Source organism: Muntiacus reevesi, chromosome 18, assembly GCF_963930625.1.
Source record: "Muntiacus reevesi chromosome 18, mMunRee1.1, whole genome shotgun sequence".
In the NCBI taxonomy this organism is placed as follows: Eukaryota; Metazoa; Chordata; class Mammalia; order Artiodactyla; family Cervidae; genus Muntiacus; species Muntiacus reevesi.
The window spans coordinates 27898888-27926839 of NC_089266.1; the positions used below are offsets into that span (position 1 = coordinate 27898888).

At 63.2% G+C, this 27952-nt stretch overlaps 2 protein-coding genes across 5 annotated transcripts; one reads left to right on the plus strand and one right to left on the minus strand.

The window, feature by feature from the left end:
* Nucleotides 1–404: 404 nt before the first annotated feature.
* Nucleotides 405–15382, plus strand: LLGL1 (LLGL scribble cell polarity complex component 1). 3 transcript variants are annotated; one of them, XM_065910740.1, is made up of 23 exons: nucleotides 405–557; nucleotides 3732–3829; nucleotides 5718–5799; nucleotides 5890–6020; nucleotides 7056–7214; nucleotides 7309–7471; nucleotides 7549–7684; nucleotides 7974–8028; nucleotides 8119–8273; nucleotides 8355–8578; nucleotides 8738–8805; nucleotides 9759–9912; nucleotides 9995–10099; nucleotides 10477–10769; nucleotides 10907–11051; nucleotides 11127–11280; nucleotides 12611–12906; nucleotides 13310–13574; nucleotides 13656–13770; nucleotides 13974–14083; nucleotides 14273–14393; nucleotides 14533–14619; nucleotides 14855–15382. In XM_065910740.1, the coding sequence occupies exons 1-22, from the start codon at nucleotides 477–479 to the stop codon at nucleotides 14609–14611; spliced, it is 3189 nt and encodes a 1062-aa protein (XP_065766812.1). In that variant the 5' UTR covers nucleotides 405–476; the 3' UTR covers nucleotides 14612–14619; nucleotides 14855–15382. The 3 variants fall into 3 exon arrangements, with proteins under 3 accessions (XP_065766812.1, XP_065766813.1, XP_065766811.1); XM_065910741.1 differs by having other exon boundaries at nucleotides 13980–14083; XM_065910739.1 differs by having other exon boundaries at nucleotides 13310–13770.
* FLII (FLII actin remodeling protein) lies at nucleotides 15364–27737 on the minus strand. Of its 2 annotated transcripts, none has more exons than XM_065910737.1 (30): nucleotides 27529–27737; nucleotides 25923–26033; nucleotides 25511–25582; nucleotides 24348–24428; nucleotides 23945–24030; nucleotides 23701–23862; nucleotides 23444–23547; nucleotides 23029–23204; nucleotides 22787–22944; nucleotides 21739–21823; nucleotides 21259–21406; nucleotides 20961–21094; nucleotides 20605–20817; nucleotides 20290–20469; nucleotides 19610–19692; nucleotides 19442–19516; nucleotides 19144–19227; nucleotides 18868–19039; nucleotides 18270–18374; nucleotides 17990–18181; nucleotides 17535–17723; nucleotides 17319–17458; nucleotides 17005–17236; nucleotides 16730–16884; nucleotides 16576–16636; nucleotides 16369–16497; nucleotides 16147–16253; nucleotides 15948–16053; nucleotides 15789–15854; nucleotides 15364–15706 (listed from the first exon to the last, which is right to left on the minus strand). In XM_065910737.1, the coding sequence occupies exons 1-30, from the start codon at nucleotides 27589–27591 to the stop codon at nucleotides 15572–15574; spliced, it is 3804 nt and encodes a 1267-aa protein (XP_065766809.1). In that variant the 5' UTR covers nucleotides 27592–27737; the 3' UTR covers nucleotides 15364–15571. The 2 variants fall into 2 exon arrangements, with proteins under 2 accessions (XP_065766809.1, XP_065766808.1); XM_065910736.1 differs by having other exon boundaries at nucleotides 20961–21097.
* Nucleotides 27738–27952: the final 215 nt, after the last annotated feature.

Consider the following 27952-nt stretch of genomic DNA (forward strand, 5'->3'; position numbering starts at 1 on the left):
CACCGGGCCAATAGCGCAGATGGGGAAACTGAGGCTGGGGGCTAGGGAGTCGCCCGGGTCAGAGCTTTCCTGGCTTTCGGGACAGGGCTGCCTCATAACCTGGGTGTGCTCATCGCTAGTTCCTGGCAGGAAGGGAAAAACCTCCTCCGCGTTGGGGAACGCGCGCTGCCGCTCAAAAACCAGTCCCCAGCAGTCCACGCCGAAGCCCCGCTTTGCGGACTACAAGTCCCGGCAGGCCCCGCCCGCGGCGCACGCGCGGCGGGGCGTGCTCGCGGGCGCCCACTGAGTGCCAGGCAGGGGCGGGGGTGGGCTGCGTGAGGGTCGTCCATTGGCCGAGCGGCGCGTCCGTCGGACGGCCCCGCCCCGTGCAGGCCCCGCCCCGCCGCGCCCGCGCCTGGCTCCCGCCCGCCCGCGCCTCAGGACCGGCGGGGCCGCGCGGCGCATCCTGCGGGCGGCGGCGGGCGGCCGGGCGCAAGATGATGAAGTTTCGGTTCCGCAGGCAGGGCGCAGACCCGCAGCGCGAGAAGCTCAAGCAGGAGCTCTTCGCCTTCCATAAGGTGCGGCGGCGGGCCGGGGGCAGCTGGCTGGGGGCGGGGGCGGGGGCCTGGCCGGAGCCACGTCGGGCCGGGGGAGGGGGCGCACGCCGGGCCGGGCCGCCAAGCTCAGCTCTGCCGGAGCCGCGCGCCTGCATCCCTGCCCTCCGCTCCTCCGCTCCTGTCTCCGCGCCTCGGAGTTCGCTGCCGTCTCCCCGAGGGGCCTCTCCGCCTCCGTGCGGCTCTCAACTCTCGCTCTGGCTCCACTCGCTGCCTCTTTATCTCTTTCTTGGGGACCTCGGCGCCCCAGCGCAGCCCTAGGGCCCGAATTGTTTTGCTTTCGTACCCAGGCCGGTGGGGAGGAGTGCTGAGTGGGGGAAGATATTGGGGGGTGGGGCTGGGAAATCCCTTCCCGGTTCCTTTCCTCCCTTCCCCCTCTGCCTGGGACTCCCGCCTGAGCTGTGCCCGGCCTGCCCGGGGCTCCAGGGGGGATGCCTGGCCGTGTAACCAACTGCACTTCGAATCCTGGGGTCTCAGTTTCCCTTGCGATGAAATGGGGCCACTGTCTTCCCTGCTGCAGACTCTGTCGCGGGGGGCAGCAGACCCACCGCTTCTGGAGCCTTGGCGGAGGTGGGGGCGGAGGGCTGCTCCTTCCTTTCTTTCCTGGGTAGGGCCAGAGGGGCCACGGGAAAGGGGCTGCCTCCAGCCCCGCCTCCCTGCGCTGGTGTGTGTTTGAGAGAGGCCCGGCCTGTCCCTTGCTAACTACCCCCAGGGGTGTCACTTCTGGCCTCAGTTTTACACCCAAGCCCTCTGATCACATGCCCCCTTGCTGCTCTTTGGGCTTCGAGTCGTTAACGCTCACATGCGGGTGAGAAAACTGAGGTTCAGCTCTGCCGAGCTGGCCAGAGACAGAGTGAGCGGGCGCTTGGTCTCTGTGTACCCTTGTCAGTGGGATTTGACTTCAGCCTTGAGAAGCCAGGGCCCCTTGGAGGGGCTGCTGTAGGTCCTGAGCGGCAGCCAGGAGACCCTGGTCCAGGGAGACACTCTTTGGGCGCTGCTCCTGCACTGGCCGAGGCCGGGACATTTCTTAGGGCAGGCAGGGTTTCCCAGGTGCCAATAGAGGGTGCTAGGATCCTTGGGCTTGGTGGCCAAGGGGCCCAGAGGGGAGGCTAGTGCCCAGGGGTTCCCAGGTGGCCCCTTCCTATGCTGAGTGACTGAGGGTAAGCCCCTGGAGGTGAGAGGACAGCGTTGTGGGGCAGGTGTCGTGCTAAGGTGTCACTTCCTCAGCCAGGGAGTCGAGGTGTGAAGCGGGGGGCCCCAGAAAGGTGGAGGGGAGGTGCTCCCCCATCTGGCCTCTGGTGGCAGAAGCTGGGCTCCCTGCTAAGGCGGGCAAGGCCCCATTCTGAGTGGGCAGCAGTGTTAGGAGGGGGGTGAACTTAGGCTGAGGGTCACTAGAGGGACTGGCAGGTGATCACTAGAAAATAGGTCCCAGGGACTTCCCTGGTGGTCCAGTGGTGAAGACTGTGCTTCCACTTCCTGGGGCTCGGGTTCGATCCCTGGTCCAGGAACTAAGATCCCACATGCCGTGTGGCAACACCAACAAGCAAAAACAAAAAGCCTCAGATTCCCAAGTGGCTGGGGGTGGAGGGTGGTCAGGGTGAGTGAGGACTTTGGGCTGTCTTGAGTCCAAATCCCAGCCCTGCCCCTGGTTGCCTGTTGTGAGTCCACTCTGTGTCATCTCCACACACACTGCCTTGGGGGGCCAGTGTCCTAGCTGGGGAGACAGTGAGAAGACGAAACAGGGAGTAGGGTGTGCAGCTGGCAGTAGCTGGGCTGGTGGTCAGTGCTGTGGAGGAGGGCAGGCAGGTGAGGGTGTAGAGGGGCAGCTGCTGAGCCAGCGGTTGTCTCCTGAGCTGGGGGAAGGCTTCACAGTGGGGAGGGCACATGCCAGGTAGAGGGACTGTGGTGGGTGTGCAGGTCCTGAGGCAGGAAGCTTCCATAGTGGACTGGAGGAGAGCGGAAGGCCAGCAGCCAGGGGTCCATGGAAGGGAGGTCGGAGAGGGCCAGGTGGTAAGGACTTGGCTTTGACTAGGAGTGAGCTGGGGGTCCCCGAGGGTCCTGAACAGAGCAGGCCGCAGGACCTGGTCAGGTCCAGTGTGGGCACAGCGGTGCCAGTGTTTGCCATCCCCCCCAGTCCAGTGGTCCACTCTGTCCTCAGGTGGGCTCCCCGGTGCCTGGATGGGAAGCTGAGGCTCGGACAGTGCTGTGACTTGCCCAAGGCCGAGCCAGTTGCTCAGACGACTCAGTCCTTGTCTGGATGGGCTGGGGCTGGAGGAAGACACAGGCCTCAGGGAACTAGGGGTTCTTATAAAACCTGTGTGTTGATGACGCAGTGGTCAGGAGGAACTGGCAGCCACATGTGGTATCCCACCTTGGTATTGGGGGCTGGGGACCCAGGGGTGCAGGCTTCCGGGGAGAGCTCCTAACCAGGCCTCGGGGTTGACTAGGGGCTCCTTGTGTCAGTGGGCGGGTGGGGGAACTAGGGCTTTGCCAGGAGCAGGGGACTCGGTGGGAACTGTTCCACTGACACCCTCAGTGTGTAGCACTGCCTACTACCCTGACCAGGAATGAGTGGGAACCATGTCCCCCAGTTTCCAGGTTGGAACCTGAGTCTGGGAGGTGCATGACACCTTCAGGGACTGGGCAGAAAGCACCTTCTGTCTGGGCCCCCCTCTTCCTGTCTCGGGGGCTGGGAGTGGGGAGCAGCCCTAGTTCGGGGGAGTCAAGAGCCTCTGCCTAGCCAACCTTGGGTGTTGGTCTCTGACCGCCATGCGGAACCTGTGTGTGGGGGTACCACGGACTGCACCCTGCTTCAGTCTGCCTGGGTGAGTGGGGTGCGGAGCCCACCCCATGGGGCAGCTGGGGTTTGCGTCTGTGCCCATGCATCCTCCCTTGTGAGCCCTGTTCTGTTTGTTGTCATGGACCCAAGTGTCAAGTGGGACGGGCCTTGACTGGGAAGGCCTCTGGTGGGACCAGGGCTCAGGCCCTTCCTCACCCGCTGGAGGTGTGATCATCCATCTCGCAGCTGAGGATGTTGAGGTCAGGGGGCTGGGCATGCAGCAGGGACAGAGCTGGAGACTGCCTTGGGTGGGCCTCGGGTGGGAGTTGTGCCTTGTAGATACCCCCGCCTCCCTGCAGACTGTGGAGCATGGCTTCCCCAACCAGCCCAGTGCGCTGGCCTTTGACCCTGAGCTTCGTATCATGGCCATCGGCACCCGGTCTGGGGCCGTCAAGATGTATCCTTTGGGGTCGTGGCTAATGTGCGGAGCGCCTGGGCCGGGCCCCTGGTGGCGGTTGTGCAGCTGCTGCCCTGAGGCAGAGCCTCAGAGACGAAGGGGTTCACAGCTGCCTATTGCTGCAGCCAGTTACTTCGGCAACCCTCCCGTTGTCCCAGCAGCTGTGACTGGGGAGGTGGGCCAGGACTGGCAGCACACGGTCCCTAGCAAGGGTGGCGGGAGGACCAGGGTCACCTCAGACCTTGCCCTGGGAACCGGGTGCACACACATGTGCCAGCCTGAAGACATGTGTGTCCAGCTGAGGGTTGGGGGCAGTGCCAGGCTCGGCGTGGCGAGCGCGGCGCGGCCCCCACCTGGATGCTGGCCCCGCACAATGGGCCTGTGAGCCGCACAAAGGGCCATTTTCCTGAGAGCTCTGGCTGGGGGGGTGGGGGACGGGGGGGGGGTGGTGGGGGGAGGCTGGCAGCTGGATGCCTCCTTCCTGCTGTGGAGCAGCCCACCCCCACTGCATGAGGTGAGCCCCCCAGGTGGGGCCCAGGTGCAGGGTCTGGCTGGCCACTACAGGGGCGGATGGGGTCTCCCCATCCGGGACTCAGGGCACTGGCCGGGCAATTTTGAGTTTGCCAGTGCCAGGGACCAGGGAGAGGGGCTGGGTCTAGGTGCCCCCTCCTCTTCCGTGGACCCTGAGGCATCGGTGAGACAGGGAGGGGACAGTGCCCTGGTCGTCTGAGTCGGGCCGCTGCCTGCCCAGGAGTCCCCTCCCTGCCTGCTGCTCCTGCCTCTGGCTGCCGTCATGCCTGTGGGAGCCGTGGTCCCATGGCCCCTTCTCCCTGGCACAGTGTCTCTGCCGGTGGCAGAGTCTTTCTTGTGCACCAGCCCCTCATGCTGACAAAGGATGGGTGACCAGACGGCCTCAGAGGAGGACGAGCCCCCCGCCCCCCAGACCACTCCTACCCGTGCCCTGGGCTAGGAAACTGAGGCTGGCCACAGGGGCCATCCCACCCCCCAGTCTGGCCTGTCTCCCTGGCGACCTGGTTCCCGCCCAGCACTCCTGCCCCTCTTTTGTCCCCTCTTCTGTGTTCTCCCGGCTCCAGCTCCAGGCAACGGCTCCTGCCTTGTCTCCCAGCAACGTTGCTGACCCCAGCCTAGTCCCCCCCTCCCTGGGGCCCCTCAGCCTGCTGTCCACAGTGAAGCCTGAGGTTGCTGGGACGCTGGCACTCACACCAGGCACTTGTAGCCAGGCATCCACCTCTCCAAGCCCCTGGGGCCTCTCCCCACTCAGTGGGGGCTGCCAGCCCCACAAGGACATGGGTTTCCTGGCCTTCGGTTGGCAGCGGCCTGTGGTTGTGGAGAGGCAGCCTGGACTCTGCTCTGCCCTGGGCTTCCTGAGCCTGGCCTGGCATCTCTGCCCATGATGCTGATGTGCCAGGCCAGCTCTGCACCCACAGACCTGTGACCCTGACATAGAACCATGAACTGGGCCTGGGCTGGGTGTGCTGGGACAGCTTGCGTTCTTGGGTGTCCTGTGTCTGCCTCAGGAGGCAGGCAAGCAAGTCACTGGCTGGTTTTACAGATGAGGAAGGGAAGACCATACGGAGCACTGACTTGCAGGACCGAATGGGTCTGCATCCTGAGTACAGTGCTTGTTTTGAAGAGGAGTCCCCAGACCTGCGAGGACCCCTGGACAGGGCTAGGTGACACCCCTCTCCGTGTCACCAGGGGCCTGATGCAATGGTTCTGAGGAGGAGGGGTTTTGTGACCCGACCCCCCCCCCACACTGTGTCACCAGAGGCCCGTTGCAGTGGTCCTGGGGAGGAGGGGCTAGGTGATCCCTGGTGTTGGTGTCTTGGCCTGTGCCTGCTTTCCACCCTTGACTCGTCACCCTCAGCTATGGTGCTCCTGGCGTGGAGTTCACGGGCCTGCACCGAGATGCAGCCACTGTCACCCAGATGCATTTCCTGCCTGGTCAGGTGAGCCTCGGCCCCGCTGCCGGCCCCCAGAAACCCCCTGCCCCGCCCCCGACCCCAGTCAGCTCAGCCCTGGTCTTACTCACCCGCCAGGGTCGAGTCCTGACCCTGCTGGATGACGACAGCCTCCACCTGTGGGAGATCGTCCACCATGACGGCTGTGCCCACCTGGAGGAAACCCTACGATTCCAGGCACCGAGTCGGCCTGGCTTTGACGGTGCCAGGTACCGAGGGGCTTGGCCGCCTGTGGCTGCCAGATGTAGTGGGGGGCCTGTGAAGGTGCAGTGGGGACGGAAGCTGCCCCAGGGCTGGGACTTGGGGCAGGGTGGTGCACGTCGGGCTGGGCCTGGGTCCAGAGAGCTGCTCTGTGGACTTTGTGGGTGTCAGACGGGAGTCCCAGGTGAGCCCAGGGTCAGCAGGGAGGGTCTGTGCCCTGGCACTGCCGGGGCCCGGGAGGCCCGGGGGTGGGGAGGGTGTGTCCCAGAGCCTGGAGAGTGGCCCTGTGCCCCTGCAGCGAGGGGGGCATCTGGAGCAGGAACTGACCTCAGCACCAGTCCTCCAGACCCTTGAACAGGGGTGGGAAGATAAGCCCTACTGTGCGGGGAGGAGAGGGCAGGTCAGAACAAGGAGGGTCTCCCTGGGCTGTGAGGTGCTGGCAGGATGCCCCAGGGGCAACAGCATGGGCTTCAGCCCTCAGGGGGAGAGTAAGGGGCCTTGCGGTTCCTGGCCCGCAAGCCCTTGTTGGAATGGCTGTGGCAAGTCTGACCAAGTCACAAGATGTCCATCCAGCTCAGAAACAGGCTTGTCCCGCTTGGGCTTGGATGCAGTGTGGATCCAGGGTGTTCGAGATCCTGTCGGGGAGTGATTGGGGGCCCCCTTCAGGGTCAGGGAGATGTCTTAAGGCATGGGGCTTCCTGGTGGGGTTCAGAGGCAGAGTCCTGGAGCTTGTGGTCCCTGCCCAGTCGGAGCCTGGTTCTTGCCACCATCCCCTCTGGGTAGGGGGAGGAGCTCCAGGGCCTGTCTCCAAGACCTGGGGACCTATTTTTATCCCTTTCCCCACCGACATCTGGTGAATAATTGAGAGAGCTGGTTACGGTGTCTGCAGCCACCACCGTGGCCTTCCGGGGCACCAGCCCCCTTCACGACCAGGGCCCAGCAAGACCAGAGGGGCTGTAGTGAGCTGACACTCCTGGGCCCCTGTGCCCTCCCCAGCAGGTGTGTGGGCTCCCCCCCTCACCTGCTTCCCCTCGGGCCCACAGCGGCCTGCCCAGCCTCTCCCACATCACAGTGGTCCTGCTGGTAGCTGCGGGTGACATGGCTGCCCTGGGCACGGAGGGCGGAAGCATCTTCTTCCTGGATGTTCCCACCCTGACACTGCTCGAGGGGCAGACCTTGGGCCCAGACGAGGTTCTGCGAAGGTGAGAGGCCACCCAGCTTCCCTGTGCCCCCTCCACCAGCCCCCCGTCCCCGCCACCAGCCATCCCGCCCACTTTCTCCCTCTGCTGTCCGCAGCGTGCCTGATGACTACCGGTGTGGGAAGGCGCTGGGCCCCGTGGAGTCACTCCAGGGACACCTGCGGGACCCCACCAAGATCCTCATCGGCTACAGCCGGGGCCTGCTGGTCATCTGGAACCAGGCCGCTCGCTGTGCCGAGCGCATCTTCCTGGGGAACCAGGTGTGTGGGTGCGGCTGGTGGCCACCCGGGGCCTCTGCTCACAGCCGCCAAGCTCATGCCTGTCCCCCGCCCCACAGCAGCTGGAGAGTGTGTGCTGGGAGCGCAGTGGCCACACGGTGGTCAGCTCGCACAGTGATGGCAGCTACGCCATCTGGGCCGCGGACACTGGTGACTTCCCAACGGCGCAGCCCACGGTGGCCACCACGCCCTATGGTGAGTGTGGGGGACCTGTGTAAGGTTGGCTGTGACCCCAAACTCTGACTGGCCTTGGTGGGGGAACTTCACGGGGGATGTGTGGAAGGTGGCAGGGCCAAGCCAAAGGTGAGACCACTCCCCTGCCCCACGTTGGGTAGCATGCCTTCCCCTTGGGATGCAGGCAACAGCCGCCTGGTGGGGACGATGGAAGCAGGAGGGGGATGGGGCAGTGGCGAGAAATGCGATCCAGGGCCCTCAGGTCCCTGCCTGAGAGCCTGCAAGTGAGGCCAACACTGTCCCCCCACAGGACCCTTCCCCTGCAAAGCCATCAACAAGGTCCTGTGGCGAAGCTGTGCGTCTGGGTAGGTGAGGCCTGCCTGGGGGCAGGGTTGTGGGGGGAGGCTCTCCTGGAGCCCCACCAGCTACTCACACGGCTTCCTCACCCTGAGTAGCAAGCACTTCGTCATCTTCAGTGGTGGCATGCCCCGCGCCAGCTATGGTGACCGCCACTGCGTGAGCGTGCTCCAGGCCGAAACCCTGGTGACACTGGACTTCACCTCCCGTGTCATCGACTTCTTCACGGTGCATAGCACGCGGCCCGAGGATGGTGCGTTCCCGCCGTGCCCCCATCGCCCCCCGACCTGGCCCCCGCGCGTCTCTGGCTGCACTCACCCACCCCGTCCCGCAGAGTTCGACGAGCCGCAGGCCCTTGCAGTGCTGCTCGAAGAGGAGCTGGTGGTGCTGGACCTGAAGACGCCCGGCTGGCCAGCTGTGCCCGCCCCATACCTGGCCCCCCTGCACTCGTCTGCCATCACCTGCTCGGCCCATGTCGCCAATGTCCCTGCCAAGCTGTGGGCCCGCATCCTGAGCGCCGGCGAGCAGCAGAGCCCCCAGCCAGCCTCCGGGGCATCGGTGTGTGCCAGGGGCGGAGGAGGCGGTCCCTCGGGAGTGCACTACAGGCTGCGCCCAAGGAGGGGATGTGGCAGGTGTGGGTAGGATGCCTGCAGGGCCTCTGCGTCCTGCACATGGCGCCTGGTGTGGCTTCTGCTTACACCCCTCTCCATCCCCCAGAGCTGGCCCATCACTGGGGGCCGGAACCTGGCTCAGGAGCCATCCCAGCGAGGCCTGCTGCTGACCGGGTAGGTGACACCTCTTCAGCCCAGTTGTGACGGGCGTGTGAGCATGTGTGTGTGGGCGAGCAGGGTCTGGTGCCACCTGCGCGGGTGTGAGAAGGGCTGTCCTGGGCCTGGCGGGTGCTGACCTGCCCACTGACTCAGGCCTGGCCCCTGGTGGGACCAGGTCACCTTCCACCGGGTGCACCAGGTGAAGCCTCCCTAGACTCTGCTTTAAGGCCCAGCCCTCCTTCTTGATGAAACTGAGCTCCACCCACTCAGCCTGCCCCGGGACCGGAAAATCTGGGCCAGCCCACGCCGAGCTGCCCAGGGCAGGTGCCGGAGAGCCCAGCCTGGGCCTGGCGGGCGCCGACGTGCCTGGTGACTCAGGCCCCACCTTCTTGCCCAGCCCCTGCCGTCTGCCTGTGCCGGGACCCTCAGGCCTCTGGAGGTGTCCCAACCAGCCTGCAGACTCTCAGCTTCTCCCGCCCTGGCTCTGGGCTGCCACCGCCGCCCAGGGGCCCTGACCTGGGCTCTGTAGCTGTGTCCTGGGCTGCACCCCAGATTCATCTGCCCCCCCCCCCCCCAGCTTCCTTCTGGCCTCCCCAGGTTTCCTGCTCCTGCCCCAGCACGCCCCTCTGTTCTGGGGGCATCTCTGGTCAGGTGTTCAGGAGGCCCCCGGGGGTAGGACCCCTGTGGGCCTCTGTCCCCTGTCACTGTTGCACACCCCTTCTCATTTCCGGTGATATCCCTGCACCTTCTCATCCTCCGCAGGGAAGGGCCCGGGTCCAGTGCCCTGGCATACAGTAGGGTGCTCAGTACTTGCTTGCCTTATATAGTTGATGCTTCCTGTTTGCTGTATGCAGTAGGAGTCCAGTCAGTGTTTGGCCTAGGTGCTGGGTGCCCAGTGAGTGGTTGCTGGCTGAAAGGATGTGGAGGGGTTGGGTGGGGCCCTGGGGCCTGATGTTGCCTCTCCGCAGCCACGAGGACGGCACGGTGCGCTTCTGGGATGCCTCCGGCGTGGCCCTGCGACCGCTCTACAAGCTGAGCACCGCCGGCCTCTTCCAGACGGACTGTGAGCATGCCGACAGCCTGGCCCAGGCTGCCGAGGACGACTGGCCGCCCTTCCGCAAGGTGCGAGCCCCCCACCCCCTCCCGGCCCGGGGAGCCTGGTCTGGGCTCTGCCCTGTGACCAGTTCCCCTCCCACCCCTGCAGGTGGGCTGCTTTGACCCCTACAGTGATGACCCGCGGCTCGGCGTGCAGAAGGTGGCGCTCTGCAAGTACACGGCCCAGATGGTGGTGGCCGGCACCGCGGGTCAGGTGGGGCTGAGGTGTCGCCAGGGCTGCGGGGCTCGAGGGCTTCTGGCGGGTCCAGTAGGGTGCTAGAGGGGTCGGCCCAGCAGAAACCCACAGGTGGGAATGGGGGAGGCCAGCTGGGGCCTTGGGGACCCTCACAGGGTTGGGGCCCTGGGCGGGAGTACCCGTGTTACGTGGACCCTGGGAGGGCGGGGCCTTCGTGTCTTGGTCGCCACGGTGTTGCTCAGTGAGGGTCCTGGTATACAGTGGGTACCAGTCAGTGCTTATTCAGAGGATGCTCTCCAGACACTCCTAGAAGCACCTTGGCAGATGTGTCACTGGCTCAGGTGGGGTGGGGGCGCCCTGTCCTCCAAGCTGACTGCCCACCCACCCCCCCCCAGGTGCTGGTGCTGGAGTTGAGTGACGTGCCAGCAGAGCAGGCGGTCGGCGTGGCCAGCCTGGACCTGCTGCAGGACCGTGAGGGCTTCACGTGGAAAGGCCACGAGCGGCTGAGCCCGCGCCTGGGACCGCTGCCCTGGCCAGCCGGCTTCCAGCCCCGCGCGCTCATCCAGTGCCTGCCACCAGCCGCTGTCACGGCCGTCACGCTCCACGCTGAGTGGGGCCTCGTGGCCTTCGGGACCAGTCACGGCTTTGGCCTCTTTGACTACCTGTGCAGGAGCCCCGTGCTGGCCAGGTGGGTGTGAGCGAGTCCCTCCCGAGGTTCATGGGGTGCAGGTGGGGGCACTGCAGGCCTCGCAGGACCCCGCTGGGGGAGGTCTGTCCCTCGGCCGCTGGACCCGTGCTTCCCTGATGGCTGGCCTGCGTCCCCAGGTGCACCCTGCACCCCAGCGACTCCCTGGCCATGGAGGGGCCACTGTCCCGCGTGAAGTCGCTCAAGAAGTCGCTGCGCCAGTCCTTCCGGCGCATCCGCAAGAGCCGTGCGTCGGGCAAGAAGCGCATGGTTGCCGGCAGCAAGGTGGGGCGGCAGGCAGGGCGGGCAGGGTGATGGGGGCGGAGGGCAGGATGGTGGCCCGACCTTGCGCCCCTCCAGTTGCAGGAGGCCAACGCGCAGCTGGCGGAGCAGGCTGGTCCCCAGGATGTGGAGGTGACGCCCGTGCAGCGCCGCATCGAGCCCCGCTCGGCCGACGACTCCCTCTCGGGTGTTGTGCGCTGTCTCTACTTTGCAGACACCTTCCTTCGAGATGGTGAGACTGGGCGGGGTGGGCAGCCAGGGGTGGTGTGTCCTTGGTCTTCTGGGAAATGGGTGATAGGGTGGACCTGTGCCTTCTGGAAGGTTGGAAAGCACTGTGTGCCTACGGAGTGCCAGCCTGTGCTGGCACCAGGGTGCCCTGGCCCCCAGCAGCTTCTGGAACAACCCGATGGTGAGGCTGGTGAGTGGGTGGGGTAGGCCTTAGACCTGGGCAGAGAAGGGAGCCCAGGATCTTGGGGAAGTACAGACCACAGTGTCAAGGCCTAGATGGACGTGAGTCGCCCAGGCAGTGTGACTGGAGCAGAGGGCAGGCCTGGGAGGAGCCGGTTTTGACCCCAAGTGGGCAGAGCCCTGGCAGGTACTGCCCAGGGCAGTGGCGTGTTGGGGTTTATGGATGAACCGCTGATCAATTTAACTTGGTAATGGGGCATTTCAGCCCCTCACCGACTCCCCAGCTGTTCTCCATACATCATGTATCTTTTAAACACGATTTAAACACAATTTGAAACAAAGGTCACTGGGCAGCTCAGGGTGTCTGGTGGATGTCACTTCTGGCACAGGGCCTGTGTCAAAACCCGGAATATGGATACTGATGGCTGGGGTTCCCTGTCACCCTTGGCCCACAGGTGACCCCATTCATCTCAGAAATGTCTTCTCAGAGTTGGGGTGGGGTCAGCGTCCAGCTCATGTGCACGTGGTATCTCTGCGTCTTTCTTTCTTTATCTGGGAGGGGAGCCCCCTACTTCTGATGTCATTTGTTGAGGGTCCCTTTGTCTGGGGGATCTTCCCACTGTCTGCATCTGGCAGCCCCGGGGGGCTGGGCATGACCTTGGTTCCACTGTCTCCATGAGAAGCGTGGCTTCTTGTTGCTCGTTTGTTGCTCGGTTATCCCCTCCCCCCCACCCCAACTAAAATTGTTACTGAGGTCACCAGGCCATTGAGGGCGCACAGTATGACTGCCCAGTCCATCCACACCCCAGTGTTTTTTAGCTCACTGTCAACTCAAGGGCCTTCCTCTTCCTAAGGGAGTCGGACTGTGTGGTGTGCATCCCGGATGAGCCCGGGACTTGGTGCCTGGGTGCCCTGCGGGTGGGGCCTGAGTCCAAGTCTTTGTTGGGACTGGTGATGGGCCAAGTCACTGGGATGCTGGGAGAGGTCTGAGAGGTCAGGGTCCAGTTTGATGTGCCTGTGGAGGGACCCTAGAGGTCACTCCTGTGCCTGCAGGGGTCTCCAGGGGATGTAGGAGGAGAGACCCAGTCTAGGGTCCCAGGGCACCAGAGGGGAGGGATGGCACACACCCGCCTCACCACCCTGTCTCCCCTCAGCGGCCCACCACGGCCCCACCATGTGGGCGGGCACCAACTCAGGCTCCGTGTTCGCTTATGCACTGGAGGTGCCAGCGGCAGCAGCGGGCAGTGAGAAGCGGCCAGAGCGGGCGGTGGAGGCCGTGCTGGGCAAGGAGGTGCAGCTGATGCACCGTGCCCCTGTGGTGGCCATTGCGGTGCTGGATGGGCGCGGCCGTCCCCTGCCGGAGCCCTATGAGGCCTCGCGGGACCTGGCGCAGGCGCCCGACATGCAGGGCGGCCACGCCGTGCTCATCGCATCTGAGGAGCAGTTCAAGGTGAGCAGTCTCCGAGACCCCTTGGAGCTGTCGCCTCCTGGATGCCATTAGACCCTTGGCCTGCATCCATCCCTGCTAACTGGGACCTCCTGAGCGCCTCCAGCTGTCGCAGAGGCACCTTGGGGAACCCTGGTGCCCCTCAGGACCCTTGAGCGCTCCCTTGGGTGGTCTGCAGGAGCTTGTGGTGTGGGGTACTGGCTTCCAACTTGACCACCCAGTGTAACTGGCTTTGCCACAGGTGGAGGGGCCTCGGAGGTTTCTGGGCTGTGGAGCTGTGGTCAGGGTGGTGGCTCAGGGTGGGTGGTGCTGGGTGGAGGAGGTGGTGGGACCGGGTTAGACTGGGGGCACTGGGGTGTGGACTGGCCCAGGCTCCGCTTAGCACCCACTCCCAACCCACCTCTAGGTGTTCACGCTACCCAAAGTGAGCGCCAAGACCAAGTTCAAGCTGACAGCCCACGAGGGCTGCCGCGTGCGCAAGGTGGCCCTGGCTACCTTTGCCAGTGTTGCCTGCGAGGACTACACGGAGACCTGCCTGGCCTGCCTCACTAACCTGGGTGATGTGCACGTGTTCTCGGTGCCGGGCCTGCGGCCCCAGGTGCACTATGCCTGCATCCGCAAGGAGGACATCAGCGGCATCGCCTCCTGCGTGTTCACGCGGCACGGCCAGGGTGAGGCGGGCCGGCGGCTGCAGTCAGGGCTTCTGGGAGGTGGGGACGTGGCCCCTTACTGTGCTTCCCGCCCCCTCCTAGGGTTTTACCTGATCTCCCCCTCGGAGTTTGAGCGCTTCTCCTTGAGCGCCCGGAACATCACCGAGCCACTCTGCTGTCTGGACGTCCGTTGGCCCCGAGATGCCACACGTGTCAGGTGCATAAAGGGGTAGCCCCTGGCCAGGGGTTGTAGCACTGGGACCAAGGCTGGGCTCATTCCATTCCCCAACTCAGCAAGGAGCAGGGTGGCCCTCTCTGGTCATCCCTCTGGCCCCAGGGCTCCGGAATGGGAGGGCGGGGGTCTGGCCCTCGAGCCATGAGATGCCTGCCCACGGTCTGCAGCACAGCCCATCTCTGCAGTCACAGGTCCCGAGAGTCGCCCAAGCTGAACCAGGCTAACGGGACCCCGGGCATCATCCTGGCCCCACAGAGTTGTGATGGAAGCCCCGATCCCATCTGCAAGGGGGCTGGTGAGGAGGCTGCATTAGCTGGGCAGCTCGTCTCATGGTGGTGGGGGTGCTCCGCAGGAGGCAGCTGCCCAGAGGGTCTGGGGAGGGGTTGGTCGGTGCCATGGTCCACCGTGGGCTGGTGTGGGACCAGGTCAAGTGTGGACGGGGCCTCGGAGCCCTAGAAGGACCCTGTTCACTTCCTCCCTGCAGACACCCCAGAGCCAGCTGAGGCCATGCTCTCACCTATGTCCATTGACTCGGCCACCAGTGCTGACACCACACTGGATACAACAGGGGACATGACGGTGGAGGATGTAAAGGATTTCCTGGGGTGAGGAGCCAGCTGGGTCCACAGGAGGGGCTGGTCACTCCCAACTTCCCTCCCTTCAGCCAACCTCATACCCCAGCTGGGCACAAAGGACCAAGGAGGGCCTGACCCCAGATCTGCTGACCGCTGCCCCTCCCTGCAGCTCCCCAGAGGAATCTGAGAAGAACCTGAGGAACCTGTCAGAAGAGGAGGCTCGAGCCTGCGCCATCCTGATCAAATGAGGCTGCAGGTGTGTGGCCTGGTGCCCTTGAGTCAGTACCTCCCCCAACCTCTCCCAACAAAGATGCTGTGGCTCCTTCTGTTGCTGGGGTCACTGCTGCCCCCTCCCTAGCCTTGGGGTTCAGGCTGTCACTGCAGGACCCTAGCCCCCCATCCTGGAGACTGAGTGGTGGCATACATGTGGCCAGGCTGCCTGTCCCGTTGGACCTCCCTGGCCTTCTGCTGATCTTGTTTCTCTCTGCTAGGGAGGCCAGAACTGCCAGGTCACCCCCACCCTGCTCGGAGTTGGAGCCAGGGGCCCAGTCCACCATGTAGACCTGCACCTGCTAACTTCAGGCTCCTGTGGGGCCTGCCGGCCTGGCCCTGAGCCTCAGGGACTCCACCAGGCCCAGCCTGCAGGCAGAGGTCACCCGGGAGGCCGCAGGGCCCACAGCTACCACCTCCCAGGCCATGTGCCGTCCTCCCCCTCTCCTTTTGCAAAGAGTATTTTTCTAACGCCTGTGCCGGGCACCACAGTCATTTCTAAAACTATTTTGGTACTTGCTTCTGGGCCAGCACCCCCTTAACCCCCCTGCTGTGTGTGAGCGTGTGTGTAAGAGCTCCACTCGGCAACCAGGACTGAGGCCTGGCTGTGTGTGCTTGTGTATGTGTGTGTGTGGGGGGGGTCAGGATGGGTTTCCTGTAGATTGTACTCTAGGGGACTTTTTTTCTGTCATTTTTGTTAAAATTAGTGTTTTAAAATTAAAAATACTGATTTTTAATATTGAAAATAAAAGCATTTAATATCTCTTAAAGGGCAGCCACACCTGCTTTATCCCTGGCAGAAGAGGGGGAGTCACACGTGAGCTCAGAGTGAAGGGAGACTGCTTTGTCAGAGCCCTGGAGACACTGGTCAGGCTCACCCCACTGGTGGTGCAGGAGCACTTATCTTTCCATAGGGGTGAAGTGCAGTGGCAGTGGCCTTAGGCCAGGGCCTGGCGGAAGGTGCTCCAGGCGTGGAAGCAGCGGGTGAAGGCGTGCTGCTCGTTGCCCTTGCGCACGAGGCGCAGGCGGCGGGGCCGCTCGTGCTCCTTGGAGCGCATGTGCTGGATGTACACCTGGGGGCGGGCAGGGGGTTGGTGAGGGCAGCCCCAGCCTCGGCCCCTCCCCCAGGCCCAGCCCTGGCTCCTCCCTGCTCACCTGGCAGGCCTTCAGGCTCAGCTTGATCTCCACCTGGCTGGTCTGGGACCCTACCCACATGTAGACCTGTAGGGACAGCAGGGGACATGGTCTCCCAGCCTCAGAATGCCTCTTTAGGGACAGTTGGGCTCCCAGCGTGGGCAGGGTTGGGGGTCTCACCTCTTGGCCGTTGTCTAAGAGCATGATGTCGTCATCTGCCAGATCATCCTGGCAGAAGTCAGAGCACTTCTCAGTCACCGCGAAGTAACCCTTCTCGTTGGAGCATCTGGGGGAGGTCAAGGGTCAGGGAGAGGCTGAGGGTCATGGCAGCAGGGCCAGGATGAAGGAGGGCCAGGGAGCGGTGGCGGGGCGACCTCACCGGAAGAGCCGCGTGTGCTTCATGTACTCAGCATCGTCGTCATAGGGCTTTTGTGCACCGATGCCCACCCAGAAGAAGTTCTCGGGCTCCTCGCCCTCGTTGATGACCTGGGGGTAGAGGGCTGGTCAGCTCAGGGCCCACTGCTTGCCCCCACCTGGTCACCACCCCCTGCCTGGCCCCCTGAGCCCCCGTCACCTGACCACCCGCCCCAACCCCGGTCACCTGCTTGCTGTAAGAGGCCTCGAACATGCTGTTCAGGATGTCCTCTGCCAGCTTGGCCTCTTCGGGGTCCGACGCCCGGCCCACCCACGCGTACACAATTCCCTGGTTGTCCTCACTCTCAAAGGGAACCTGGGTGTGTCAGGAGGTCAGGTCAGGCCCACCCTGCTCCCCACCCTGCCCCTCGGTCCCAGCCACACGAGACCCCACCTTGAGGATGAAGCAGAACTCCGAGTTGAGGAGGCTGGAGTCGGTGTTGATTTGGATGCACCTGGGAGAGGGGAGGGAAAAGTGAGGGAGGGGTCAGCAGGGAGCAGCCAGGCCCACCCCCTGCGCACGCACGCCCCGCCCCACAGCCAGGCACCGGGTGCAGAGGGCGCTGCCGTTGGTGCGGATCTGGTACAGGCTGGGCTGCAGGGCGCCCTGGGCAGCCTTCCTCTTGCCCCGGTGGATAATGAACTTCCTCTTGAAATGGGACAGGAACTTGGGGTTCTCCTGCTGCTGCGTCATGCGCACCACCTGCAGGTGTGGAAGTGTCAGGGGCAGCTCCCTGGACCCCCACCCTGTTCCCAATGGGGCAAGCCTCCCCAGGAACACCACCCCCAACCCTGCTACGGCTCTGGGGCAGGGCCCCCACACCTCCAGCTTGCCAGGGAAGAGGCTCTCAAACTTCTTCTGCAGGCTGAAGGTGAAGGTCAGCCAGCCCATGTTGGAGGCCTCGCGGCCTTGCCAGAAGTACACTATGCACTGGAAGTCCTCCTCAGGCTGCTTCTCCTCCACCTCGGCTGCTGCCTCCTCACCCTCCTTGTCCTCGGCCCCCGCCTTCTCCTCCTTCTTCTCCTCCTCCTCGTACTCCACGGGGACCCAGTACCTGCAAGGTCATAAGGCAGTGGGCAGGGCTAAACCGAGGCCCCAGCACCGGGGGAGGGCCGGGTAAGGGGGGTGCAGGGCACCTGCAGAGGAAGACGTAGCAATCCTGCGTGTAGAAGTGGCCGAACTCCTCCTCTGGCAGCCGAGCGAACTTCTTGCCCTCGAGCACGAAGCCCTCCATGCCATCCAGGTCCTCATTCCACTCCTCCATCAGCTGCTCGGCCTGCGTACAACCCCGCTCGTCACGGTGGGACCGCACAGCCGGCCCTCCCCCCCTGCAGCCCGGGGCTCGCGCTCACCTCGGCCAGAGCCATGGGCGGCTGCCGCGGCAGGAAGAGGGCTGTGAGGTCTGCCTTCATCTGGTCCTTCTTCTCGGCGTCACGCTTCACCTTCCCCGCGAGTCCTGGGCCCTGCAGCATGGCCTCTGCGTTGCGCGTGTAGTCTACACTCAACACGTCGTCCCAGTTCTTGAACTTGGCCTTGAACACCTGAGAAATCACAGCCGGAGGAGGCGGGGTCTGCGAAGCAGGGCGGGGCCTGGGAGCTGGAACGGGGCGGGACCGGGAAGGGCGGGCTGGAGGGGTGTGGCCTAGGAGTGGGAGGGGCGGGTAGGAACAGGGCTGGGCTGGCAGCAGTCCTGGAAGCTGTGCAGGGCTGTATGTAGTCTGTAACCCGTTCATGGGGCGTCAGGGCAAGAACACGGTTGCAGGACCTCGGGGAGGAAGCCTCCGAGGGCGGCTGCATTCATTCGCACCTGCGCCTCGGTGCCCTCGAGGCTCCGGCTGACCATGGCGTGGCGTGGTCGGTGGAGCATCCCGCACAGTTCCTGGCCCAGCTTGAGGGCTGCGGCACGCACCAGGCGTGGGGACTTGCGGCCAAGCCAGATGAACACGTCGGACCAACAGTCCAGGATGTACACGCAGCGAGTGTCCAGCAGGCTCTGCAGCTGCGGGGCCCCAGAGGCTGGAGGTCAAGGCCAGGGTCAGCCAGCAGGGAGGGATCTTGGCCCAGGGGCCCTCATCCCTGTGTCTCACCAGTCGCATCCGAGGCATCAGTTCCACTTTGGGCCGCTTCTTATGTTCCACGGAGAGCTTGTAGTTGATCTGTGGCAGCTCCAGGTAGCCCAGGCCCAGGCCCACCTGGAGCAAGAGGTGGGTTTAACTAGGGTGGGTCTGGGGAACACAAGACCAACCCACAGCAGCCCCTGGTGAGGCTGGCCACTGCGTTCAAGTCCACAGCCTACTCCTCTCCAGACCAGTCTCCCTGTACCCCAACCTCCTTTCCAGGAAATCCTACCGGCAGAAAGGTTGTTAAACCTGCCTTCCCTCTCTGGGTCCTTACAGATTTTCTAACTGGTCCTTTTCCCACCCACAACACCCCCATCTTCCTGTCACCCAAAGAGTCAAGACCAGGTCCTCAGGCCAGGCACCCATGTGCTTCTCGGCCTTCTTCTCCAGCCCCACCTTCCTGGAACCACAGAGCCTGATGCTAGTTTCCAGGGCCCCACTCAGACCCTGGCATTTCCTGCCCAGGAGGTGGCACCCTCTCCCACCAAAATCCAGAATGAGACTACAGCCACCACAGTGGTGCCAAGGCCCGCCCATATCCTGAGCGACCACTGGTGAAGCTCACCTTATACAGTTTGGGCTGGGGTGGCCAAAAGTCATCAGGCACGTGCTTCTTGATCTCAGAGGGCTCCCCACCCAGTGCCTCCCAGAACTCTGGGGGCTCCTGGCCCTGTACCAGCAGCAAGATCTCTGCCTTCCCTTTTCGCTCATTCTTGTTAATTTTCTCCGCAAAGAGCCTGAGAGCAGATGCAAAGCCTTAGTGAGGCCCATACCTCCTCAGGTGACCATATTCCTTTGCACTAAGCACCCAGGATGTCTGGGCAGGGTGCAGTCCTCTTACCTGGCCTTGGTAGTGCTGCTCAGCGTGGCCTGGGCCCCTCGCCACACGTAGATGTTCAGCCCTCTGTCCAGCAGGAATACAAACCTAAACAGAAGGGGTGGGAGGGGCTGCAATGGGCCACATGCAATAACTCCCCCAGTGCCTCTGACCTCACCCCAAATCCCTCCTTCCTGGTCTCCTGCCAAGCAATGTGGGACAAGGGCTGGGCGGCCTCTTGTCTAGAGCCCAGCTCTGTCCCCCCACACTGGTGGGGAGAAGGTACGGGGTCAAGCACGCCACCTCACATCATGGAGCTCACCTTGGGTCCAGGGAGGCCCCCTTGAGAGGCACCGGCTCCAGCTTGATGTTCTTCTTCCCATACACACGGTACATCCTAGGGGCCAGAGCAAGGGCAGATTTAACCCAATGCCCTCCCCCTTCCTTCCCGACTAAGTCCAGGTCAGTGCTGCTCACACACAAGCCTCACCTGGTCACGTAGTGCGTGTCCTCCACAGTGTAGAAGCCACTGGCTGTTCCACCCTCAATGTAGGAGATGTCGTTGTCAAATACCTGTGAGAGGGTGTATGACCTTTCACTGAGCTGCCCCCTACCCCCACCAAATGCCACCTGTCAGGAGAAGCAGAGTTGTGTACTGATGGATCAGATGCTATGAATCCATGCCAATGTTAAAAAATATAAGATCTATGCCTGCAGACAAAAACACACTTGGGGTGTAAGTATACACACAACCATGAACCCATCTGCTCCCATGCAAGACACAGCATCGTAAGATACAAGTGTATCAGGGGACAGGACAAAGCAGGTTTACAGAACAAGGCAAACTTAGGTAAAAGTACCCAAAATCTTGTGTAGGTGTCTGCATGTAACCAGCTGGTGGCAGGCCAGCATCTCTCACTGACCCAGGTCGCTGGATGACTCTGGCCCTGCCCTTGGCCCCACCTCCTTGGTAGCCAGTCCCTTTGCAACTCTTACTTCAACTTCCTGTCTCTCCTGGCTACACCCCAGCCAAGCGGACTCCCAAACTAGCCTGGCCCCCTCATTTTCACCTGACCCAGCTCCCAACCGGTGGTCTCATGTCGCTCCTCTGACCTCACCCCATCTGTCCCTGCACCGGACACATCCGTTAGCCCCGCCCCGGCCCCGCACCTGCAGGAACTCCTCGCTCTCGTCGCCCATCTCCTCGCGCACCGTGCGGCACTCGGCACCCAGGTAGTTGCGCAGGTTGACGGCATGGATGGCAGAGCAAGCCTTCTTGTCGAGTGTGGCCTCCCCGCCGATCCAGTAGTAGATCTCCCAGTTCAGGGAACCGCTGTCATCCAGAAAGGTCTGGAGGCCGGGGCAGCGTCTGGGTCAGCCCGTGGCCAGGGGCACCGCCATGCCCTGCAGAGCTCTCCCCTCCCACCCCATGCAGAGCGGTCCAGGAAACGCCCCCACGGCCCCTGGTAGCATCCAGACTCCCACCTTGAGCACAATGTAGCAGTCTGCCTCATAGAACTTGCCGTGGAGGTCCTCCTCCACCAGCACAGGCACGAAGTTCTCGATCTGCCAGATGGTCAGGCCAGGCAGCTGGCCCACGTCCTCGGTGAAGAACTCCGAGTAGTCAAGGCGCGGCTTCTCCAGGCCCTGGTCCCAGCGCCGCACCTTGCCCCCAGGCGCTCCAGCCTCTGTGCTTTCCTGGTGAGGGCAGGCACGTTGGCTTGACTCTGCCCATGCCCAGCTCTGGTGGAGCGGAGCCCTTCTGCCCTGTCCCTTGTCCCCTCTCCCACTGGGCCTAGGTCCCTGCCAAGAAGAGCCGAGCCCTGGTCCAGCCGGATTACCTCTTGCTTTCTGTTTTTCTCCTGGGCCACGTCTGACATGCCCTTCAGCACCTGCTTGGCCTGGTCATCCTGGGCCGAGTCCTTGCGCCTCCGAAGCCGCATCTTGCGAGCCAGGGGGTCCTTGGGCCCACTCCCTGCTGAGGGGAGGGGAACACGGCTGACCCGGCTGGCTTCGACCCCTTCATCCCCAGGGTATCCAGCCAACCAGGGGCCAACCCCACACCCCCTATCCAGAGAGAACATCCCACCCAGTTTACAGATGAGTAAGCTGAGGCCCAGAGAGGCATCCCATGCTCACCAGCGGCCGCCGCGGCCACTGTGGCAGGGGAGGCACCCGCCAGCCGCAGCTGGTTCTGCAGTGAGAAGTCGATGTTGTACCACTCAGCGGCACGGTCCACAGGCTTGGGGGGCATGACCAGGCTGGGGTTCTCCCGCACGTCCAGGACCTGCCTCGTGGGTAAGCAGAGCCAGCACTGAGCCCTGGTTCTCCCTCAGCGCCCCCAAATCCCATCTCTACCTCTGCACCACCAGAGCCAAAGGGCCCAGGTCCCAACCCTGCTGCCCTCGTGGGCCTGGCTTCTCCACCTGCAAAGAGTGGCCTCGCAGGTTGGCTGTGAGGCTTAAGTGACAATGCTGAGTGTGATGTGGATACCAGATGTGGGTCACCCCCTCCCCACCCTGGCACTGGCCACCCCTCTGCACTGGCAGAGGGAGCCCCTACTGCCCTCTCCCCAGGACCCCGTTGCTCACCACCCCCAGCACCAGCTGCCCACCCGACCTCAATCTCCGTCAGGAAGTGGATGGCCTCCGGGAGGGTCACCAGGCGGTTCTTGTTCAGGACCAGCTTCCTCAGTTTTGTGCACCTGTGAGGACATAGTCAGGCCTCAGGAGTGGGCAGACGGGGGGCCTTCCAGTCGTGGCTTGGGGAGGCAGGTAGGACCAGAAGGCCTGAGCAGCCCGGCCAGTTAAGAAACCAACTGGCTCCAAAAAAAATAAAGAACATTACAGCATACTAACACATATATATGGAATTTAGAAAGATGGTAATGATAACCCTATGTGCAAAACAAAAAAAGAGACACAGAAGTACAGAACAGACTTTTGAACTCTGTGGGAGGAGGTGAGGGTGGGATGTTTTGAAAGAATAGCACGTATATTATCTATAGCGTAACAGATCACCAGCCCAGGTGGGATGCATGAGACAAGTGCTCGGGCCTGGTGCACTGGGAAGACCCAGAGGAATCAGGTGGAGAGGGAGGTGGCAGGGGGGATTGGGATGGGGAATACATGTAACTCCATGGCTAATTCATGTCAATGTGTGACAAAACCCCCCCAAAAAATGTAAATGGTCTAAACAAAACAAAAAAAAAACCAAAGAAACCAACTGGCTCCAAAGTGCCCAGAAGGGTGGGGGTAGGGCGAGTTTCCTTGTGGCTGAGTAACTGGAGGCCCTTTCTGTGGCTCCTACAGGGCAGCATCCTCCACTATGGCCTTCCGAGAACCACAGACCCCTGGACATGAGCAAAAGGGCATAAAAAACCACACTCTACCCTCAAATTAGCTCAGAAGCTGCTGGGGGTCCTCTGTTCTCAGTGCCAGGGACCATGCTAGTGGATGCTGTGACCTTGGGGAGCAAAGGCAGCACAGCGTCCCAAAGAAGGCAGCAGCGCAGTCCCTCTGGCCTTGCCCCTTGTCCCTGAAGGGCGCTCGGGAAACCCACTGGCATGAGCCCGGAGTCTTTATCCACAAACTCAACTCAACCCCTCATGTTCTGTACAATGCACAGAGACCACAGGGGCGGGGGAGGCCCCGCCTCAGCCCAGTACCTGCAGAGGCTCTCGGGGATCAGCTCCAGCTTGTTGTTGGCGGCCATGAACTCCTCCAGGTTGGACAGCTTGCCGATGCCTGAGGGTAGCCCGTCAAAGTCCAGCATGTTGGAGTTCAGGTACAGCCTCTTCAGCTTGGTCAGTTTGCAGATGGCCGACTGCAGGGGGCACAGCAGATGCGGGGTCAGAGGTGGTGCCAACGTGGCCTGTGGCCGCCCCACCCTCCCCAGACCCGCACACACGGGCAGTGAGGTCAGCTGGTTCCGAGACAGGTTCAAGGTCTCCAGGTGCACCCACTGGTCAATGCACAGGGATAGCTCCGTGATCTGGTTGCTGCTGAGGTTGAGGCGCCGTAAGCCGGGCAGGGCGTACAGGCACTCGGGCACCCTCGACAGGTCGTTGCAGGACAGGTCCACATCTGGGCACAGGTGAGCATGTCAGCCGGGGCCCCTAGCAAGCTCCAAGGCAGCACGCTATGTGTAGCCTAGCTACCCCTCCAGGCTCTGTGGCCTCAGGCATGTGATGGAACAGGGTCACGTCAGAACCACACCCCTCCTCCTGAGGGCACCCCTCCCCCTAGAGGCTTTTAGGGAAGCAGTGTTCAGCTGCCTCCTCCGTGAGGAAGGAAGGGGCTGAGGGCTCCTGGGAACCGCCCACCTGCGAGGTGGCTCAGGCCCTCCAGGCTGGTGGGCAGGTTGCTCTGGGTGCGCTGTGTGTTCCGCAGGTGCAAGGTCTGCAAGGCAGTCAGTGCCGGGAGCTGCCTGTGGGGGGAAGCAGGGAGACACTGCCTCAGGCCAGGGGCAGGGCCTGAGGGTGGGTGTGGGCGGGGCAGGCAGGATGCCTGGTGTCACCCAGCAAGGCAGGTGGGTGTTGACCCAACTAGGCCAGGCCTGGTGGGGAGGATGGGCGCCCACCGGAGCTGGGCATGCAGCAGCGGATTCCCGTTGAGCACAAGCGTCTGCAGGTGCACGAGCCGGCGCATCTGGGGGGGCAGGCTCTCCAGGCGGTTCTCGCTGAGGTCCAGGTACAGCAGGTCAGTGAGGTTGATGAAGAGCTGGTTGGGGATGGTGTCGATGCTGTGGGCAGAGGGCCGGCAGTCAGGGCTGCACTCCACTTCTGGGGTCAGCCACCTCCCCGGCCCAGCCCGGCACGCGGCACCTGTTGTGGCTGAGGTTCAGCACCAGCATGTTCTTGGCGTTCTCCAGCTCCCGCGGGCACTCTGTCAGCTGGTTGTAGCTCAAGTCCTGGGGAGGGGGTGAGGCCGGGTCAGGGGTGGCAGGGCTGGCCCCACCCCGCCAGGCCTGCACCATGCTCAAGGGTTGGGATGGGTGATGAGAGGGCAGCAGAGGAGGAGGCTTCCACGCCAAAGGGAGCCAGTGGGACCCTGGGAGGAAGGGGCCTAAGTCAGGGAACTGAGCAACCTTGGGCAAGGCATTGTCCATTGGACGTCTCCAGTTCCTTCATTTGTACAACAGGAAAACCATGGCCCCAGGGACCAGGGTAGTGGGGGGAGGGTCACTGAATAGTAGGGTTTACTACCCGGTGGTGGGTGACCACTGACCAGGACTGAGAGATCATCCAGCTTGAAGATATCATCAGGGACTCCTGAGTTCTTCAGACTGTTGGCTCGAGCCACAATGGCCTGGGGATAAACCACGAGAGTCCACGAGTCCTAGCTTCCACTCCAAGGAGAAGCAGAGGTCAGGGAAGGATACCTTCTCCGTAAGCCCACGGGAGGCCAGTCCTGAGTGCTCTCCCACTCTGGCCTTTGCTTGTGGTCCCTCTATTTGGCAAGCCCTTTCTACTCTACCAGTGAACTCCTATTCACACTTCAAAGCCCAACTCAAATGTACCCCACAGCCCAGCACACAGAAACACAGGGAACTTTTTCTGATGGAATAACCCCTCTTCCTCCCAGTTCCATAGGGCAAGATAGGGATGGAGCTCTGAGTCAGAGTTTCTGGCACAGATGGAAGAAGGTTGGACCAAAAGCATCAGAGTATAGACTCACAGCAAGCCTGTTTTCTGTGCCCTTAGGGCTGAAACCTGCTCAGGCTCTCATGGGGCAGGACGTCAGTGTAGGATGGCCAGGGGGGAGGGAACAGACCAGGGGATGGCACCATGACCACAAGAGACAGAAGGAGAAACAGGAGCCACCATTGCGGCTCCCTCTGCCCAACGTCTGCATGGAGACACCCTGCCACTTCATGGTGGTCACTGAAGGGCCATCTCGGAAAGTGCAGAACTCAGGTTTAACCTGAGTCCAGAGGTGTGCCCTTTGCATCTCAGGGCTCCAACCTTAAATGGGAATGACCATTGGAATGGCCTAAAGATCTAGGACGGGAGGTTCCATGGAGAACAGCAGGGGGACTGACCCACCCAGACGACCTCCTCTGCCCTGCCCCAGCTTTATCACTGGGGATAAACCACAGACAAGTGACCTGCCTCCGTGCTCAGTATCCTCATCTGTGAACTTGGTGGAGGTTGGGATCACATGAGAGACCCTTGAGAAATAGCTAGAGTGCTGCTTGGCCAGGATCAGCTATCATAGCAGTTCAAAATGGATCAGACTTAGGTTTTTTCATCTTTTCTCCTATGCGTTGCTCAACTCAGGTCATTACTGCATGCTCTCTGGCCCCAACCCCCCTGACACCGGGGTGTACAGAGGGGCTAGCCTGGCCCCCAGGCCCCACCCTGAGTTCTGCAGTCTTGGGCGGCACTCACCCGCAGCGATGGCAGGCTGGACAGCTCCCCGTGCAGCGTGGTTAGGTTGTTGTGGCTCACCGACAGGTGCTCCTGGGCCGGCATAAGGTGCAGAGGCTCAGCAGGGTGGGCTGGGCGTCCTCAGAGCCCCCACTGGCACCGCAGCCTTCCCCTGTCCAGGGACCCTCCCACAGAGCCCCCAAACACCACCACAGCCTTGCCCCACCCAGGCACCCTCGACAACCCAGGTCCAGTCCACTCTTGCACCTTTCCTCCTTCACAGACCTAGCCTCTTCTTGTAAACCTCCCGGGATAGGGTGCTCATCCCCTCCCCACCAGTTCTGCTTGTGACAGGCAATGTCCTGCACAGGCTCTGCTCACCTGGCCAGCCCCATCCACCAGGACCCTCCCCTGCCTGCCCAAAGCCTCTTACCAGCTTCTGCAGGGACGCCAACTCCTCTGGCAGGTAGCAAAGGCCGGTGCGGTTTAGTTTCAGCCATCGCAGGCTAGTCATGGCCTTGACGTTCTCAGGGAAGTAGCCACCCTGGGGGTATGTCACAGTGAGGCTGGTCTGGGTCATGGTACCCTTGCTCTGCCACCCTGTGGCCCCCACTGCCCGTGGGAGCCTTTGGGGGGCAATAGTCACCTCTAGTTAGTGTGACCCCAAACACATCACTTAGCCACTCTGTCTCAGTTTTCTCACCCGTAGAATGGGGCTGATGAAAGCCCCCTGATGACAAAAGCGTCCTGAGAACCCACTGGTGATCAGGATGGCTGCTGACCTAAGACCTGCCTCTCCTGCTGGATTCTGGGCCCAGAAAGGCTTATTCTAGGTTCCACCCCACAGTCAGCTGTGCGGTTGGACCAACTCAATGTCTTTGCCTTGCATCCAAGCCCCGCCTGTGCAATCTGTTGAACTGCATGCACCCTGTGCCTCTGCCAAGGTCCCACCTGTGCCCTGCCAGCCACCCCCTGCATGAGGCCCCAGCTCCCCACCCTCTCCCACACAGGTATAACTTATTCATTAGTTCACTCACCCATTTGTCCCCCAGATTCCAATGCCCACCTCAGGACCCCAGCCCTGTGGCCAGAAGCCTGGGGAGGCTGGTGCTCCTTCTCCCTACGGCCTCCCTCTCTCCTACACATTCCCTGCTGGTGACTCACTCTCCTAGACTGGAGAGGACACTTGGGGACTCCAGGTGAGGAAGGTGGGAATAGAGGCAGAGGAGTGTGCATGGCGTCAAGTGTAAGTACACACAGGAACAAAGGGCCTGTCTCCTCTGCCCTGACCCCAGCCACTGCCTGGACCACTGGACCCTGCAGACCCAGGCTGGGGTCGGCCCACTCATTCTACCTGCAGCCCTGAGGACCCTCCTGGAACCAGGCCATCTTTCAGGGCCTTCTCTCTGGTCACCAGCCCTGCAGCCTCATTCTCAGTTCTCAGGAACCACTGCCCCGCCCCGAGGCTGGGCTGGTGTACCCAGCGGTCCTGGTCCAGCAGTTTGGCAGCTGCTCAGACAACTGGCACCCAGGGCCTCGCACACCTGCCCAACACGCCCTCCACAACTAATCCCTGCCTCCAGGGGTTTCAATGTAAGCCCCTCCACCGGACGAAAAAACAAGGCTCCGAGAGGGAAGTGACTTGCCTAAGACCACACAGGATGCGGGTGGCGGGTGCCGGTAGCGCAGAGCCGGCGGCGCAACCATGAGTCAGGGCCCGGCTTGGGCTGTGACCTCACAGGGGCGGGGAGGGCTGGGGAGGCGCGAGCTCGAGCTCCGACCGGGACCCCCGGCCGGCCTGCCCAGGCCAGGCGCCAGGACCGGGCCCGGTGGGCAGACCCCGCGCGCCCCGGCGCAGCTCCGGGACCCTGCGCGCGCCCGCCCTCCCGCCCCGCCCGGCCTGGGCTGTCTACGCGGGCGCCGGGCGGAGGCCTGGGACGTCGGCCCGGGGCGGGGTCTGGGCAAGCCCGTCCGCGGTCCCGGACGCGCAGGAAGCGGAGGGGCGGGCTGGGGGTCCCGGGCGCCGCCCCGAGGCTCACCTTGAAGTCGTTGCCGCTGAGATCCACGCCGCGTACGAACGGCAGCACCCCGGTGCCCTCCATGGCGGCGCTGGGCTGAGGGGAGCGGACCGCGGGCGGGGCCTGGCGCTCGGGGCGGGGACCGTGGAGCCGGCGGGGCGGGGAGCGCGCCGGCCCCTCCCCTCAGTCCGGGCCGCTCCGGACGCGCCCTGGGCCAGCCCCGGGCCCCGGTGGCCCGAAGGGCCTTCTCGGCCCGCGGCTGTCCCGGCGCTGGTCAACGCCGGGGACCCGGGTGGTTCGGGCGGCAGTGGTAGTAGGACGCCCGGGTTCTCGTCCGGAGCCACGAGCCTCTCTCCGAGAGACGCTCCGGGGCCAGTACCCACACTCCTAGGCTTCCCGGCTCGGAGGAGAGCCCGGGTGCGCGGTTACGTGCCCGCTTGCCCCT